The sequence below is a fragment of the Babylonia areolata genome, chromosome 21 (genome assembly GCF_041734735.1).
Source record: "Babylonia areolata isolate BAREFJ2019XMU chromosome 21, ASM4173473v1, whole genome shotgun sequence".
NCBI lineage: Eukaryota > Metazoa > Mollusca > Gastropoda > Neogastropoda > Buccinidae > Babylonia > Babylonia areolata.
Window position 1 is genome coordinate 45,979,957 of NC_134896.1, and position 19,721 is coordinate 45,999,677.

Consider the following 19,721-nt stretch of genomic DNA (forward strand, 5'->3'; position numbering starts at 1 on the left):
ATGTATGTTTTAGCAGAAGAGGGTCCTGGGTGCCTTCTATGGGAGATGTTTGGAGCTGTACCATTATTATTATTTTGTGATGTTTGTTATGAGTGTCTTCTTCATACCATGAATAATGACAGTATGCTAATCTCACCATATTACAGCTAATAGATCTATTGACAGATAGTATAATATATAAAAAAAAAGCTAGATAAATACAGAAATAAACGATACAGAAGGACACACAGTTCAGTGGGATTAAAGTGCGGCCAGACGTTCTTTTTATAATTTGTTTATTGTCTTGTCACTACAAGAAGATTTAGACATGTATGCCTTCATTAGCTCCAACACACACATATATTCTCATAGAGTCATACAATGGATGTACAGAATTCCTCCCAGTCCCCACATCAGTCAGAAAAAGTCAGGAAAAAAATATGGGCTTACAGATATTTGTCTTAAGTTATATTTTCCATTCTTGTTCATGATCTTCCTGTGGCCTTGTCAAATGACACAAATGTTGAACAATATGCAGATGACATTGCCAGATGAATTACATACCCCCCTCCCATTCTTAAGTTCCTCCCTGGAACAGGTGTACATAGACACGCAGACACAAGCACATATATGTATGCACACACACACACACACACACACACACACACACTTGTGTGAACAAACCAAAACAGGCAAGCATGCTTTGACATGGGCTCATCCTCTCCCTCCCTCTTATTCTCTCTCTCTCTCTCTCTCTGATGATTTGTGTCAAATAATTGTATTTCTGAGGTAACCTTGGAAATAGCAGTTAAAGGAACTTAACCCTGACACAATTTAAGTGATACAAATAGTAGGTCATACTCTCTTGTTGCACCTTACATAGCAATGCAACATTGCGCATGTGCTGATGTCATTTATTGAATTCTGTTTGTTGTCCAAGTTCAGATTACCTTTTATTGACTGCTATAATTCTCTCTCCGAACTGTGTGTGTGTGTGTGTGTGTGTGTGTGTGTGTGTGTGTGCCCATGTCTGTGACAGTGACTGTCTTGTCTCTGTCTCTCTGAGTCTCTGTGTCTCTGTCACTCTCTATCTCAGTGTCTCTGTCTCTCTCCTCTCTTCCTCCCTATTTGGGTTTCGGGGGGAAGGGGGGGGGGGAGAGTGAGGTACACATTAATTAATAACACAGAAAGGTTCAATTTAACACATTGATCATTTTGTGCCTTTTATTTATTGATGACCCCATTCCAGTTAGACTACTGTTTTAAAGCTCTTTTGCCTGTATTACATTTACAAGAACTTTAGTTTTAGAACTTCTACAGGCAAGGCACAGTTGAATTACTTAGCGCCCCACCCTCTCTGTTCAGGTCTTCTGATTGGTTGATTTATAGATCAACTAAACCTTTATTTGAGAGAGTGATCAGTTTTTGGTTTGCATTCCTTCTATTTTGTTTCATTGAATAATTGATTAACTCACTAACTTCTTATTTGATTGGTTGCTTGTCTCTCTCCTCTCCTTCTCCTCTCCCTCTCTCTCCTTCTCTCTCTCCCTACCTCCCTGCCCTCCCCCACTCTCTCTTCCTTCCCTCCTCCCTCCCCCACTCTCTCTTCCTTCCCTCCTCCCTCCCCCACTCTCTCTTTCCTTCCTTCCTTCTCTTCTTCCTGTTCCTGCTACTTGCTCAGCACAGGAAGCACCTATCCTGTAACAGACACACTGACAGGTGTGATGTTGCCAACCCAGCCAGCTGCTTCCCCCAGCCGGGAGAAGGGTGACAGGTGTTGAAGCACAGCTGTGGTGGGTGATGGTGCTGATTTATACCTGAACTCTGCTGCAGCCTACCTTGTGGGAAATTATCCATCTGTGTGTGTGTGTGTGTAAGAGAGAGAGAGAGAGAGAGAGTTTGTGTGTGTGAGTGAGAGAGAGTTTGTGTGTGTGTGTGTGTGTGTGTTGACTTGACATGTGTGTCTGTCAGTGTTCTGTATTTTGCATTGTTGTTTAATCTTAAGGACACCAAAATGCACATGCATGCACTTTCACACATACCCACATTCATATACATCCATTTTTACACACACACACATACACGCACGCACGCACGCACGCATGCATGCATGCAAGCAAGCACGCATACATGTATACATGCATACATGCATGCACACATATGTGTGTGCAGTCAATCATTACACATTCCTTTTCACAAAAATAACAGGATTTTCTGAAATGAGTGTTGCTGCAGACTAACTTTAACAAAAAATGACAAAGTGAAAGTGAGGGTTGAAAACCCAGGGTGCTGATCCAATGAGGGCCAACATGACTGTAGTCATGGAATTTCTATCAAGCAGTGAAAGCTCATGAGCAAAGCTGGTTGTGGAATGAATCAGGGGCCTTAAAAGACTGGACACAGCTGGGATTCAGTGGCATTGGCATGTGTCTGCATGGTGGATACTTGCTGTAGCCATCCTCTGTTGGTTGATACTTCCAGCATAACTCAGCTGATGCCCTGTGCTGTTGTGTGACTACCAGCTTAGCTCAGCTGATATCAGCATGTTTGCTACAAATAATTAGGAGGACTTTCCTGTAGTCTGACAAAAGATTTGTCTATCACTAGTATCAGGTAACAGAAGGTGAGACAGTGGCCGCAGGTTAACCCCAAGTGTGTGTGTCTCTGTCTGTCTGTCTCTCACTCTCTTGCTTTCTCTCTCTGTCTCTCTCTGTCTCTCTCTGTCTCTCTCTGTCTCTCTCTGTGTCTCAGTGCTGACCTGTGGAAGTAAAGTGATGAGTTGTGAGGCTGGTTGTAATGTGACCAGATGTTTGTGAGGAAAGGTACCGGTAATTATTTCCTCTCTCAGTGTGTGTTGTCAGTGAGACCCGTTGGAATGTAAAGTGCATTACTTTTACTGCCACTGTTTGAAGGAATTAAGCTTGAAAAGTAGAAAGTGTGTACACTTTATATATACCTGGTGTACATATATATAAATGTCTTTGAAAAGCTGTGTGTATAATATGTGTATGTATGTGTGTGCATATGTACATGTATTGTGTATGAGAGAGAGAGAGAGAGAGAGAGAGAGAGAGAGAGAGATTTAATGCCACCTTATGAATTTGGTGTTTGATTGATTTGATTTTATTATTGTTTTTATGTTACAGTGATTGTTAAAGATATATTGAATAATTTGACATAATTTGTTGTGTCTTGGATGTAATGTGCTTGGGTAACAAAGGGTAAATGGACATTGGTAAGAAGGGTTTACATGGAATTTGGTAACAAGGGGTAAATGGGCTTGGGTAACAAGGGGTAAATGGACTTGGGTAACAAGGGATTAAAGGCTACAAGCAGTGTACTGTAAGCATGCACAGTGACGGCAGCCTGGGTCAGACCACAGACAGCACAGAGTGGAGTGGTGGCCTACTGGTAATGCATCTGTCAAGGAAGTGAGAGAATCTGGTGTGCACGGGATCAAATCCCACTCTTACCAGTATTTTCCCCCCTTGCACTAAACCTTGATTGGTGGTATGAATGCTAGTCGTTCAGATGAGATGATAAACCAAGGTCCCAAGTTAGCATGCACTTCATGCACATGAAAGAACCCATCGCATTCAAAAGGATTGCTCTGCCAAAAATTTGTGTAAAAATCCACACTGATGGGGGTGGGTGGTGGAGGGGTGGGGGCGCACCCAGACTTGCAGGCAGAAAAAAGGGTGATTGCACTGTAGTGATGTGCTATCCCCACGGACAGCAGACGGAATTTCACACAGAGAAATCTGTGACAAAGAGCAACACAACACAGTGCAACACAACACAGTGCAATACAACACAGTGCAACACAACGCAACACAACACAGTGCAACACAACACAGTGAAATACAACACAGTGCAATACAACACAGTGCAACACAACACAGTGCAATACAACACAGTGCAACACAACACAGTGCAACACAACACAGTGCAATACAACACAGTGCAACACAACACAGTGCAACACAACACAGTGAAATACAACACAGTGCAGTACAACACAGTGCATCACAACACAGTGCAACACAACACAGTGAAATACAACACAGTGCATCACAACACAGTACAGAAGAGCAGCAGCAATTGGTGACAACATTCTCCCTGACTCCTGTGCCTGAGGTGACAGGGTGAGTGGTGGAGGGAAGGAAGAGGCAGGGATGTGCAGTTAATGCTGACTAATGACAGGTGGTTAGCACCTGATCAGCACACACACACACACACACACACACCACTCCCTGTAGTTTGCGGTTGGAGGGCAGCAGGTTTGTTGCAATACAGTTCACATTGACAGGATATGGTTCATTGACTAGGATCGCAAGATGTCTCACCACATGTTTTGCTTCATTGAGCAGTGAGCAGGACTGAAAGATGTCTCTCTTCTGATGGCTACACAACACACAGGCGTGTAAGGTTCAGCTCAGTGCTGAAGGCCTGAAGCAAGAGACTGGTGATCCTCCCTGTGCATACTGATGAACAGACACAGACATCAGCCATGGAGTTCTCTCTCTCTCTCTTCTTGTCCACACAGCCTCCATCATCTCGTGTCTGTCTACAGTGTGAATGACCACGTCTGTCTGTGAAATACAGAGTGTGAATTACAGCTGTACTGTTATGTCAGACTAAGGATATGGAGATGTGTGCTTTCCTGTTTGTGTTTTGCTGAAAGTGGTGGTGGAGAAATGGAGAAGCATCGGTTCATTTGTGAGTAGGATCATTTGAATGATCATTTGTGAGTAGGATCATTTGTGAGTAGGATCAGTGGATGTTCTAATGTAGAGGAACAAGGCAACGACCAACAGTGGCACTGATGGGATTTGCTCTGGTGGACTCCATTGAGCGATGGAGATACATTGACACAGCTCATCTGCTCTGTCTCCAGCCAGTTACACTTGTTGATGACAGGCTCAGATTTGTGTTGCTGTTACTGAAGAAGAATCAACTGCGCCAGGGGCTTTTATCGGATCTGACAATATTATTACTGTTTATACTTATATAGTGCCTGTCTGATCAGAGACCAAACTCTGAATGCTGCACAAACACAGTCATTTGCGCAACAGGTTGCTTATCTTTTTTGCTGACTGACAGCTGGCTGCCTTTAGGCGTTCATCATTTATTTCCTGTGTGATTCAGTCAGGCTTTCAATCACATACACGCACACACAAGAATATTGTAGTGGATTTTTCTTAAGAATTTTGCCAAGGACAACCCTTTTGTTTCCATGGGTTTGTTTACATACGCTAAGAGCATGATGCACACATGACTTTAGTTATTGACTTGTTCAAATAATCATCATCCAGACCACCACTTGAGGTCTAATGGAAGAAAATACTGCTGAGTGTGGGATTTAATCATGTGCAGTCAAATTTTCTTGCTTCCGAGGTTGATGCTTTGCCTCTAGGCCACCACTCCACTTCGGATAGTTGACTTGACACTGGTTTTTTCATATCTTTTCTCAGAACCATATTTGTGCATGAACTGTGGTGGATGCGAGTTTCCATAGATCGTTTCCTGAGAATCTGAAGTGCAGTCTGAAGTTAGCATGACAAAATAAGTTAGCAGTAGAACCGTTATTTGTAGCAGTAGTAACAAACAAAAAACCCAACAAGACTTTTAACGTATTTTGCCTGTTTCCTCCTTTCACCATAAGGCGCAAGATCCTGTTATGTGTGTCAAACAACTGACTGCCCCAAGGGCAACTTTTTTCTTCAGCAGCATACTTATTAAAAAGACTGTCAGAGTTTATTTCCTTGAATGGGAAGTCTCTGTCACAGTGCCAAACTAAACACTCAGAATGGGCAGTAAGCTGCATAGACACTGACTTCAGATTTTACCTGTGCCTCTTAGTCCATAAAAGCAGATTTTTGGATGCATCATGGTCATAAACTGTGGCTACTGCGTCCAGCTTGGCAAACAATCATTCGGGTGAGGTGTTTTGATTAAAGATGTTTTGGTCATTTTCAAGATCTATTGGTCCACTACCGAATGTTCAGATGACGTCCTGTCAATGGGTCTGCAGAGTGAGGAGAGGAGAGAGAGAGCTGCCCAGAGAGATGTTGATGACCCTCAGAAACGATGGCTTGTCATGTAAACACTGTGATAAACACACACATACATATGCATACATGTCTACATGTATACACTCTCACACACATACAGTCACACACACATACACATATCCACAGTCACAGTCAGAGATGCATTTACATAGACAGACAGACAGACAGACAAGACACACACACACACACACACACACACACACACACACACACACACACACACACACACACACACTCACACTTGACACCTGTCTGTGTTACAGCCCAAGCGACAATGGAGGAGTTGCAGATACGGCCCCACCTTCTGTTTGTTCACTCCTACAAGTCCCCTCATTTCTGTGACTTCTGTGGGGAGATGCTCTTCGGTCTGGTCAAGCAGGGGCTGAAATGTGAAGGTGAGAACACCACACGGAACACACCTGACTACAGACACTGTGAACTGGTACACCTGACTGCAGACACTGTGAACTGACACACCTGACTGCAGACACTGTGAACTGACACACCTGACTTCAGACAGACACTGTGAACTGACACACCTGACTTCAGACAGACACTGTGAACTGACATACCTGACTACAGACAGACACTGTGAACTGACACACCTGACTGCAGACACTGTGAACTGACACACCTGACTTCAGAAAGACACTGTGAACTGACACACCTGATTGCAGACAGACACTGTGAACTGACACACCTGATTGCAGACAGACACTGTGAACTGACACACCTGACTACAGACACTGTGAACTGACACACCTGATTGCAGACACTGTGAATTGACACACCTGACTGCAGACAGACACTGTGAACTGACACACCTGACTACAGACAGACACTGTGAACTGACACACCTGATTGCAGACAGACACTGTGAACTGACACACCTGATTGCAGACAGACACTGTGAACTGACACACCTGATTGCAGACAGACACTGTGAACTGACACACCTGATTGCAGACAGACACTGTGAACTGACACACCTGACTACAGACAGACACTGTGAACTGACACACCTGATTGCAGACAGACACTGTGAACTGACACACCTGATTGCAGACAGACACTGTGAACTGACACACCTGACTTCAGACAGACACTGTGAACTGACACACCTGACTTCAGACAGACACTGTGAACTGACATACCTGACTACAGACAGACACTGTGAACTGACACACCTGACTTCAGACAGACACTGTGAACTGACATACCTGACTACAGACAGACACTGTGAACTGACACACCTGACTGCAGACACTGTGAACTGACACACCTGATTGCAGACAGACACTGTGAACTGACACACCTGACTACAGACACTGTGAACTGACACACCTGATTGCAGACAGACACTGTGAACTGACACACCTGATTGCAGACAGACACTGTGAACTGACACACCTGACTACAGACAGACACTGTGAACTGGCACACCTGACTGCAGACACTGTGAACTGGCACACCTGACTGCAGACACTGTGAACTGACACACCTGACTTCAGACACTGAACTGACACACCTGACTGCAGACAGACACTGTGAACTGGCACACCTGATTGCAGACAGACACTGTGAACTGACACACCTGATTGCAGACAGACACTGTGAACTGACACACCTGATTGCAGATGCTGTGAACTGACACACCTGATTGCAGATGCTGTGAACTGACACACCTGACTGCAGACACTGTGAACTGACACACCTGACTGCAGATACTGTGAACTGACACACTTGACTGCAGACACTGTGAAGTAGACACTGTGAACTGACACACCTGACTGCAGATGCTGTGAACTGACACACCTGACTGCAGACAGACACTGTGAACTGACACACCTGACTGCAGACAGACACTGTGAACTGACACACCTGACTACAGACAGACACTGCAAACTGACACACCTGACTGCAGACAGACACTGTGAACTGACACACCTGACTTCAGACAGACACTGCAAACTGACACACCTGACTGCAGACAGACACTGTGAACTGACACACCTGATTGCAGACAGACACTGTGAACTGACACACCTGACTTCAGACAGACACTGCAAACTGACACACCTGACTGCAGACAGACACTGTGAACTGACACACCTGACTGCAGACAGACACTGTGAACTGACACACCTGATTGCAGACAGACACTGTGAACTGACACACCTGACTACAGACAGACACTGTGAACTGGCACACCTGACTGCAGACACTGTGAACTGGCACACCTGACTGCAGACACTGTGAACTGACACACCTGACTTCAGACACTGAACTGACACACCTGACTGCAGACAGACACTGTGAACTGGCACACCTGATTGCAGACAGACACTGTGAACTGACACACCTGATTGCAGACAGACACTGTGAACTGACACACCTGATTGCAGATGCTGTGAACTGACACACCTGACTGCAGACACTGTGAACTGACACACCTGACTGCAGACACTGCAAACTGACACACCTGACTACAGACAGACACTGCAAACTGACACACCTGACTTCAGACACTGTGAACTGACACACCTGACTGCAGACACTGTGAACTGACACACCTGACTGCAGACACTGTGAACTGACATACCTGACTATAGACAGACACTGTGAACTGACACACCTGACTGCAGACACTGCCCTGTGTACTGTGTGAACTGAATCCAGGTGATCAGTTGGGATAGTTGGTGAAGTTCTTGCATGCATTTTCCATCAGTACCTACTTCAGGGTTTGAGATATTTTCAGGAATTAACTTAGCAGCACACATTCTTTGTCTTTCTGTCTGTCTGTCTATGTTTCTCTATCTGTATATATAAATATATATGTAGATGTGTGTGTCTGGGTGTGCATGCTTGTGTGTCTGTGTCTTTGTGTGAGTGAATGAGTGAAAGTGTTCATGTTTTAACCTTCATCCAGTTGCTATATGAATGCTGTCTTGGTACCTATATATGGATGTCATTTCTGGTCATTCTGTTATTTACCACTCTTTTACTGACGATACTCAGCTATAAAAAAAAGTCTGCAGAACCTAACCAAATAGTCTGCCTTCTTGATGTTAAATCCTGGATGACATTCAACAAACTAATGTTAAATGATGACAAAACTGAAGCTGTGATAATGATTATTTCCTCTTTAAGAATGTCCACATCCATTTCGTTCCCTGCCTCTGTTATGGCTGGTGATGCCACAGTTCAGTTTTCTAAATCAGCAAGGAACCTTGGAGTCATTCTTGCCTCAAACTTAAGTATGCACCCACAGGTAGTCATTCAGATAATGCACAGTCAGTTGAGAACTTTGTCAGATTGAATCTATCGGTCAGTATCTTTCTGTTGAAACTACTAAAACTCTTTATTTCTGCTTTTGTGCTGTCACAAATTGACTACTGTAATTCTCTTCTCACAGGCTGTCCACATAATTCTCTTCAGCAAATTTGAAAACTTCTAAACAATGCTGCCCATCTGACTCTGAAACCATTGTACTGATCACATTTCTCCCCACCTCAGCACTCTACATTGGCTACCCATTGAAGCGGGAATTAAATACAAAGTTGCATGTCTGTGTTATTCTGCTTTCCACTCCGCAGGACCTACATATCTTTCTGACCTCATCAGTGCTTACACTCCCTCAGGAATTTTCAGCTCTTCCTCTGACTGTTACCTTCTGAAACGTCTTCGGGTCAATACAAGAACCTGTGGTGAACATTTCTTCCTCTTTGCTGTTCCTTATTTCTGGAACAACCTTCCTCATCGTATCAGTGCATCTGATTCTGTCTCTGCCTTTCACTCTTCACTATAAACTCATCATTTTAAAACCTATCTGTAAGCACTCTCAGCTTTCTTCTTCAACACCATCCTTGTCAGCTCACTTTGGATGCATGATGAGTGAGATAGGGAGAGTAGCAGGGGGAAGTGTGGGGTGGGGGGAGTTGAGAAAGAGTGGTCATAAATGATTCATGTAATTTGTAATTCTTTTTTTTCATAAGCGCCCTGAGCTCTTAAAGTGAAAGGGTGCTATATTAATGTACATAATCATTATTCCAAACAGCCAGTTTAGAACAGCATTCTTTTTGTTTTCTTTCTTTCTTTTTTTTTTTTTTTTTTTTTTTTTTTTGTTATTTTTTTTTATTCTTTTTTTTTTTTTTTTCTTTTTTTCTTTTTTTCTCAAGGCCTGACTAAGTGCGTTGGGTTACGCTGCTGGTCAGGCATCTGCTTGGCAGATGTGGTGTAGCGTATATGGATTTGTCTGAGCGCAGTGACGCCTCCTTGAGCTACTGATACTGATACTTCAGTGCCACTGATGCTGTGACTTTTATTGTGCTGTATCTGGCAGGCTGTGGTCTCAACATCCACAAGCGATGTGCCTACAGGATACTCAACAACTGTCAGCGTGTATGTATCATGTATATGCTAAGAGCTGATGTACAGAATTATATCGCTGTCTTCTACAAACCATGGATGGAACCTTCAAGCAGGTACCCAGGAAATCAAATTGGATGTGGATGACATATTTTGTTCACTGTGTGACTATCTTATCGCTGTCACTGTTGCTGAATGATAGCCTGTGGTAGAAATTCACAAAATTATTCAGCATGTGTATGTGTCAGTGGTACATGCTTCTGTTTGCTGTGTATCGCAGACTGTTTGTACATTTTCAGAACAGCTGAGCCACTGAAGTATCTGACACCTCTGTATATATGACTGACAGAGAATGCGATTGGTGTAATCTGTATATATGTATATACTTTTATTTTTCAGAACAGCTGAGCCACTGAAGTGTCTGACACCTGTGTATGTATATATGTGACTGAAGGAGAATGTGATTGTTGTAATCTGTATGTATACGTCAATGCAATGCAGTTGTCAGCTTTCCTGCACCTTGCTGTGTTTGGTGGCTGTGGCAGGCTGTGGGATGAACTTCCACAAGCGCTGTGCCTACAAGATCCCCAACAACTGTGCGCGGGACCGCTATCGCCGCCACTCCTCCTCCAACCTCTCCTTCACCTTCCCCTCTAAACCTGAAACACCCACCGACAATCATGTACAGGTCAGCCTCACTCACAGCGCATCTGTGGCAAATCTGTGTACATATTGTACATATTGTAAACTGCCCACATTACCATACAGCAACACATGGAGAGCATAGAAAAAGGGAGAGGAGGATAAAGGTTCAGACTGTGTCATTTTCAGCTGATACTGTTCTTTTGAGCTTGCTTTGTTGATTCCATGCTATCCTCCTATCGTGACGAATATTTTCATTGGTGTTTGGTAAGATTAGATGGTTACAGATGATAAAAAAAGTTACATTGAAAACAGTGTCACCAGTTGACTCTTCACTTCTATAATCATGATTGTCAAGTAATGCCTTTGTTTGTGTATCATAAAGTAACAAAACCATTATGCATTTGTTTGTGTATCATAAGTAACAGTAAGAACCTTTATTCATTTATTTATTGATAGTCTGTTCATCTAAAATGATGATATTAAACTGGAAATAAATGATATTAATATTATTATTTGGATTATTATTTCTATCATCACCATGATGATTGTTATCATTAAATAGAATTGTTATCATTAATTAGAAATCATAATTTTTGTATATTCAAATGAAAAGGGGGCGGTGGAGGTGGAGGGGGGTGGGGGTGGGGGCGAAGGGTAGGGGACTGAGGAAGGAAAAGAGAGAGAGAGAACAGAATGTGGAAAAGATGGAGTACAAAATCTAAAATGGAGAGGGTGAGTGTCAGTGATTGGAGAAAGAAAAAACATAATATTGGAAGGGTGTGTGTGAGAGAGGGGGTACGGGGGAAGTGGGATTAGGACAGAAAAATAATCAATAATCAAATATTGTATGCACTTCTTCTGTAGATTATTATTTGAAAAGAGGATGATATGGGGACCTACAATAAACAACCATCTGGACTGTTTAACACATTACTAGCTAACTTTGATAAAGAACATTTTGAAATATATAACTTTTTCCAAATATATATATATATTTGAAACTAGTAACATGTGTTCAGTAATTTCTGGAGGCAAAAAAGGTTTCATTTCTGAACAGTAGGTTAAGATGTGCTCTACCGTTAAACGTCCCTTGCAAATGCATTCATTATTTTCACAGTATTTTGTGTATAAGAACCGATTGATAGTAAGAACCTATAGATATAAGAAACATTGAAGTTGATCCATTTTAGATCATTTTGATATTGTCTCGGTGTTTTTCTCTTTTTTTTTCTTCTCTTATATGCCTTCTTGTGCTCTTGCTTGCTGTTGTATGCACTGGTGCCATATCTTAAGTACTAGAATTACATTATCTTATTATTATTAGAAGTAGTAGTAGTAGTATTGTTAGCACAGTTGGAAGGAAAAGAGATAGTGCAGTGTAAGCAAGTGGTTTGTATCTGTTTTGGGGGGAATGTGATGGTTGCTGATGACTTGCTGGGGGGATAGTTTGAATGCATGTCATGCCCACATGCCATTATGCTTTGCCTGTGTCAGTGCACTGTCAGCCTAAAATGGTCTGTTCCCTGTGCAATGTTGACCTCAAATGGACTGTTCCCTGTGCAATGTTGACCTCAAATGGTCTGTTCCCTGTGCAATGTTGACCTCAAATGGTCTGTTCCCTGTGCAATGTTGACCTCAAATGGTCTGTTCCCTGTGCAATGTTGACCTCAAATAGACTGTTCCCTGTGCAATGTTGACCTCAAATGGTCTGTTCCCTGTGCGATGTTGACCTCAAAAGGACTGTTCCCTGTGCAATGTTGACCTCAAAAGGACTGTTCCCTGTGCAATGTTGACCTCAAATGGTCTGTTCCCTGTGCAATGTTGACCTCAAATAGACTGTTCCCTGTGCAATGTTAACCTCAAATGGTCTGTTCCCTTTGCAATGTTAACCTCAAATGGTCTGTTATGCGTGCAATGTTGACCTCAAGTGGACAGTTCTTGTGTTGACCTAAGATGGACAGTTCTCTGTGTTGACCTAAAATGGACAGTTCCCAGTGTTGACCTAAAATAGACAGTTCCCTGCATTGACCTAAAATGGACAATTCCCTGTGTGATGCAGACCTTAAATGGACAGTTCCCTGTGCAATGCATACCTAAAATGGACAGTTCTCTGGGCAGTGTTGACCTAAAATGGACAGTTCCCTGCACAGTACAGACCTTAAATGGACAGTTCCCTGTGTTGACCGAATATGGACAGTTGCCTGTGCAGTACAGGCAGACTAGCTGAAAGAGTCTGTGGCTGTGGTTTAGGTGTGAGGGCAATGTGACAGCATGGATTATGTAGCAGTGAGCAAATCTGCTCTCTCCCTCCCCCCCCCCCCCTCTCTCTCTCTGTCTCTCTCTCTGTGTCTCTCTGTCACCTGCCAGTGTGTGTGATTTCCTTTCCATCAGCTTTTCCTCTGCTTGGCTTCTTTGTGGACACGGACACTGGTGGAGAGGGCTGGTCGACACAACCTCATGGCAGTGAAAGAGGATGTGGCACACTGACAAGACGTTATCAGTTCTGTCTCCCTTGTATTTGGCAATAAAGAAACTTTTTTCATTTTTGACTCACTTGTGTAAACAAAGTGAGTCTATGTTTTAACCCGGTGTTCGGTTGTCTGTGTGTGTCTGTGTGTCCGTGGTAAACTTTAACATTGACATTTTCTCTGCAAATACTTTGTCAGTTGACACCAAATTAGGTATAAAAATAGGAAAAATTCAGTTCTTTCCAGTCATCTTGTTTAAAACAATATTGCACCTCTGGGATGGACACACAAAAAAAAAAAAAAAAAAAAAAAAGAAGCCTAATTATATGCAAACTGCATTTACTGTTATATTTATATTTTTTGTATTCTCTAAACTTGGCACTTTGATCTGATATTCTGACCCAACAACAAGAGCAGTCATTATTATCATTTTTTGTTCAAATAGGAACTTCTTTTGCTAAGCATGGAAGTTTTATTTATTTTGCAAACGTTTTGGTGCAGATAGTAAAAAAGGGAAAGTACTCTGTAATTAATGCTAGGGGACTTAATTCGAATTTGGTTAGGACTTTTTTTCTTTCTTTTTTTAACACAAAGCTTTATAATAACAAATACAGAACACATTTTAATGATTAGATTATTTTTTTTTTAAGTGTATCACAAGTGAGTCTTGAAGGCTTTGCCTCTCTTGTTGATTTTTAGTCTGGGCAAAGTAAAATAACCTTTCACATTTAGTAGGTGCAACGCCTGTGCTTATTCTGATAATCATTATCGGTTCTTAACTTTGAGAATGCAGGTTTGGCACAACATTTTGCCCAATCATCAGCCAACATGAGCCAGTGTCCACTTTTGCAGAATCTCTGTCAGTACCATCGCAGCCGGCGCCACCTTCCCCAGGCGGGGGACGCTCCAAGTCATGGAGTGGTCGCCCTTTGTGGCTGGAACGAGAGTTTGCCAACCGCATCAAGGTGCCGCACACATTTGTGGTGCACAACTACAAACGCCCCACTGTGTGCCAGTGGTGTAAGCGACTGCTGCGAGGTCTCTTTCGCCAGGGAGTGCAGTGCAAAGGTGGGTGGACGTTGGAGTGTGCACAACCATGGGGCAGGTGAGGGGTGGGTGGGACAGGCTGAGAAAAATGAAGCAGTTTCAAGAGGGTTTTGGAATGAGTATGATTGGATTTTTACATCCAGTCCTCTGGATCATGGAGTGGACTTGGTCTGTGAAAGAGATTTCCATGTGTGATGAAGAAGGGTTTTGCTGTCCAGAGAGAGAAGGGGGAGCTCTGGATTGTGGAACAGAAAAAAAAAAAACGGGAAGAAATAAAAGGAAGAGTGAGGAAGTTGTAATCCAAAACGTCCTCTGTGTTGGGTGTCTGTGCATAGAGCAGTGTACCATAATGTGCATGGGCATATTCATTTGAAGTGTTTATGAATGTGTTTTGTTAGAGGTGTATGTCCACCAGGGAACTTTTATCTGTCACATCATGTTGTTCTGTGACCTTAAGCACTGTATTATGTTGGCTGGAAAATGAAGTAATGTGTGTGTGTATGTGAGTGTGTGTGTGTTTGTTCTTTGTCTTTTTACCATAAATGATATCAGATGATGAGTGTGATGTGTGTGTGTGTGTGTGTGTGTAGATGAACATGAAGAATACAAGCATTCAAGTATACAAGTAATTATTTGTTGTTTTTCTGTAGACTGCAAGTTCAACTGCCACAAGAAATGTGCCACCCAGGTTCCAAATGATTGTGCAGGGGAGATGTCCTACAATGTGTCTGAAGGTACAGTAACACTTGTAACACCATCATACACGCGTTCACACAACACATCAACATTCATACACAACCGAAATCCTGGTTCATGTTGTAGAGCAAAATCAGAATTTGGGGGGGGTTAAATCTCACATAATATAAATGTGAGTTAATGTATGATGTGTATTTGAATGTTTCTGTGAGATTTTTTTTTTTTTTTTTTTTTTTCTTACTGCCCCAGCATGTACCGTTTCAGTGGCATTACTCCCACGCTGCTCATTCCAAGTCTTGCATTGTAGGCCACACCCAGGTTCATCTCTTGCAGTCCCAGTGTCGGCAGTCCACAGGGAACTATTGATGTTAGGTCACTGGGAGGCCACACACCAAAGGAAACCCTGCAATGCTGTTAAGTCATTTTGATGTTCAGTAGTGCCTGTTCTGATTTGTTATTGTATTTGTATTTGTATTTCCTTTTATCACAACAGATTTCTCTGTGCGAAATTCGGGCTGCTCTCCCCAGGGAGAGCGCGTCGCTACACTTCAGCGCCACCCATTTTTTTGTATTTTTTCCTGCGTGCAGTTTTATTTGTTTTTCCTATCGCAGTGGATTTTTCTACAGAATTTTGCCAGGAACAATCCTTTTGTTGCCGTGGGTTCTTTTACGTGCGCTAAGTGCATGCTGCACACGGGACCTCGGTTTATCGTCTCATCCGAATGACTAGCGTCCAGACCACCACTCAAGGTCTAGTGGAGGGGGAGAAAATATCGGCGGCTGAGCCGTGATTCGAACCAGCGCGCTCAGATTCTCTCGCTTCCTAGGCGGACGCGTTACCTCTAGGCCATCACTCTACTTAGGACACCACCTAATAAGCCCCCACTGATGACAATAATCGCATTGTTGTTGAGGCAGAGTGAATGAGTGTCCCCTCGAGTGGAGACTGCCACCATGTCCCTCCAGTGACAGCCTCCCATGAATCTGCTGACACCAAAGATCTTGACATGACTCACCCTTAGCACAATGTGGAGGGCGATCGAAACTGAGGTCACCATGAGAGCAGGGCATGAAATCCCACAGAATTTGGGACTTTTTTTTTTTGGTATTGATGAGGGAGGAGGAGACAGACAGTGTTGTGAATTGTACGATACTTGACTGTGTGGTTGCAGTCTTCCCATTGAAACCCATAGCACACTGGCTAAGGGCCAAAGTACCATCCTTTGCCAGGAATTGAACCCGCAACCTCCCAGCCAAAAGTCCACGATGCAAACCACTTTGCCATGGCGGCTGTACTGCGGGTCGTAGTGACAGTCACTGTGTCATTGTGTGTACTGTGGGTCATAGTGACAGTCACTGTGTCATTGTGTGTACTGTGGGTCATAGTGACAGTCACTGTGGGTCATAGTGACAGTCATTGTGTGTACTGTGGGTCATAGTGACAGTCATTGTGTGTACTGTGGGTCATAGTGACAGTCACTGTGTGTACTGTGGGTCATAGTGACAGTCACTGTGTGTACTGTGGGTCATAGTGACAGTCATTGTGTGTACTGTGGGTCATAGTGACAGTCACTGTGTCATTGTGTGTACTGTGGGTCATAGTGACAGTCACTGTGTGTACTGTGGGTCATAGTGACAGTCACTGTGTGTACTGTGGGTCATAGTGACAGTCATTGTGTGTACTGTAGGTCATAGTGACAGTCATTGTGTGTACTGTGGGTCATAGTGACAGTCACTGTGTCCTTGTGTGTACTGTGGGTCATAGTGACAGTCACTGTGTGTACTGTGGGTCATAGTGACAGTCACTGTGTGTAGTGTGGGTCATAGTGACAGTCACTGTGTGTACTGTGGGTCATAGTGACAGTCACTGTGTGTAGTATGGGTCATAGTGACAGTCACTGTGTGTACTGTGGGTCATAGTGACAGTCACTGTGTGTACTGTGGGTCATAGTGACAGTCACTGTGTGTAGTGTGGGTCATAGTGACAGTCACTGTGTGTAGTGTGGGTCATAGTGACAGTCACTGTGTGTACTGTGGGTCATAGTGACAGTCACTGTGTGTAGTGTGGGTCATGGTGACAGTCACTGTGTGTACTGTGGGTCATAGTGACAGTCACTGTGTGTACTGTGGGTCATAGTGACAGTCACTGTGTGTACTGTGGGTCATAGTGACAGTCACTGTGTGTAGTGTGGATCATAGTGACAGTCACTGTATGTACTGTGGGTCATAGTGACAGTCACTGTGTGTACTGTGGGTCATAGTGACAGTCACTGTGTGTACTGTGGGTCATAGTGACAGTTACTGTGTGTACTGTGGGTCATAGTGACAGTCATTGTGTGTACATAGTCCACAGTGAGTCACTGTGTGTGGTGTACAAGTGCACAGTATGACTGTCGACAGACCAAGAGAGCATCCTGGACACAGAGGTGTCCAGCACCACAGACGAGTCGTTCATGCTGGACACAGAGGAGCCAGACGAGATCAGCACCAAGGATGAGGATGAAGACATCATAGAGGACCAGAAGCCACCGCTCAGGTACCCTCACCTCAAAAATCATGTGTGTGTGTGTGTGTGTGTGTGTGTGTACCTCAATGTGCATGGTTCACGATGATTTGAAACTTGTAGAGATCAACTCACCATCTCTCCAGGAATCTGATAGAATTACTGGATAGATCTGTCAATCAGAAAAACCAATAGCTTCTTTTTGAGTTTTTCATGACTTTTTACAAACTCTTGCATGAACTGAAATTATTCAGAACTAGTTCTTATCCAATCTTAGACCTCACAATGGACTTTTGTTTAAAACACTGAAGCTGCCATACTTTCAAAGCTGAGGTTGCCAACTTCATATTGAGATCAAACTGGGCAGCGCTGACCAGGCCAGTGGATGGTAGTGAGGAAAAAAGTGCTGACAAGTTGTCTGTGCCTGCCTCCTCCCATCCCCCACGCCCTGCTGTTTTCCCCCTCTTGAAACCTTCATTCAGCTTGTGTGCTTGTGGGTGGGTGTTTACTGTGTGCGTGCACATGTGCATGGGTTTATGTGTGTTCTGTGTGCGTGCGCGCGGGCATGTGTGTGTGTTCGTGCATAGGGCATACTCTGTGCTTTTTGGTGTGACCGTTTTCATATCTGCAATTTTTTTGTGTGATTGTTTTCTTGCCTGCAATTTGTCGTATTGTCTTTATGTATATAGATATTTCTGGGTTTTTTTATTCTTATCTTCATGTGCTGTTGCTTGCCACTATACACTAATGTTTATGTATTGATGTGTATGAGGTGCTTAGAGCCCACTGGGGAGTTTGCACAAATTAAGTACTTGTATTATTTATTTATTATAATTAAGAAAGAAAGCAGCAGTGGCAGAAATGGAGTGGTGTTGTGTGTGCAGTCCCACGGAGAGCAGCAACATCCCACTGATGCGAGTGGTGCAGTCCATCAAACACACCAAGAGAGCCGGGTCCAAGACCATCAAGGAGGGCTGGATGGTGCACTTCACCGACAAAGACAAAACAGTCAGTGACTTTCACACACCATTTCATATACAAATCGTGCTGCTTCACTGGAGGCGAGCCATTGTCATACATGTCTCATTTTCTTTTTCATTATAGCATTTTTTATCTTATATATGTATATTGAATGACTGTGATTCTTTTGTATTATGTGTTTTGGGTGTGTATATGTGTTTGGGTTTGTTGTTGTTTTTTTTGTGTGTGTGTGTATGAAGGGAGGGGGGGTTATATATATTGCTGCTTGCTTGATTTGACCAAGATTTTACCTTCTTCAGTCTGAAACATTACCCAGTTTGGAAAACTGTTATGTGAAAATGGAAGTAACAACCTGACTTTTCCAACCTTAGCGCTTGTGTTGTGAATGTGTTTTTCTGTTTCTGTTTGCCTTGCCCTTACCATAATTATATATCACTATCAGGTTTGGGAAGTCATTGCAAGTACAGCCTGCCAGATTGAAAAAAGTCCATAAAAAAAGAAAGGCAGTGTAAATTCCTGTTGATGTGACTGGTACCTGACTGGTTCTGTAGGGTTGGAGTGGCAGGAGAGGGTTGGACACCTCCTGACTGTGCCCAGCCCTTGACACAGTGGACATTAAATCACTGACATGAAGGCCGTGAAAAGCTGTTGGACATTTAACAGTTTAACCTTTAGTGTCAGGCAATGAGCACACGGACACTGTGTGAGACCAGATGAAAACTAAAAATATCTACAGGGTGAAAAATGTGGTGATGTTTTTCTGCAAGATCTGTGGAGTGATTCTTGTATGAGTGTGATGTGTGTGTTTGAAACGGCAATGATGTTATGCTTGTGTCTGTACTTGAATGTGATGAAAAAAGTATATTTATTTTTGAAATTGTATTTTTGTCATTGTTATTTCCTTTTATTATTATTGTCCAGAGTCCATTAAACATGAAGAAATTACAGATAGTCACTCTT

General features: G+C 43.2%; 1 protein-coding gene across 1 annotated transcript in view; it reads left to right on the forward strand.

Annotated features, from left to right (window-relative positions):
• The window catches only part of LOC143295970 (serine/threonine-protein kinase D1-like), a 58,807-nt gene that overhangs the window by 24,804 nt on the left and 14,282 nt on the right, over positions 1-19,721 (forward strand). The window contains exons 3-9 of the mRNA XM_076607677.1: positions 6,317-6,448; positions 10,967-11,103; positions 14,234-14,243; positions 14,387-14,602; positions 15,232-15,315; positions 17,678-17,813; positions 18,665-18,788. Of these exons, the coding sequence (XP_076463792.1) occupies positions 6,317-6,448; positions 10,967-11,103; positions 14,234-14,243; positions 14,387-14,602; positions 15,232-15,315; positions 17,678-17,813; positions 18,665-18,788 (839 nt within the window). The remainder of the gene's footprint in view (positions 1-6,316; positions 6,449-10,966; positions 11,104-14,233; positions 14,244-14,386; positions 14,603-15,231; positions 15,316-17,677; positions 17,814-18,664; positions 18,789-19,721) is intronic.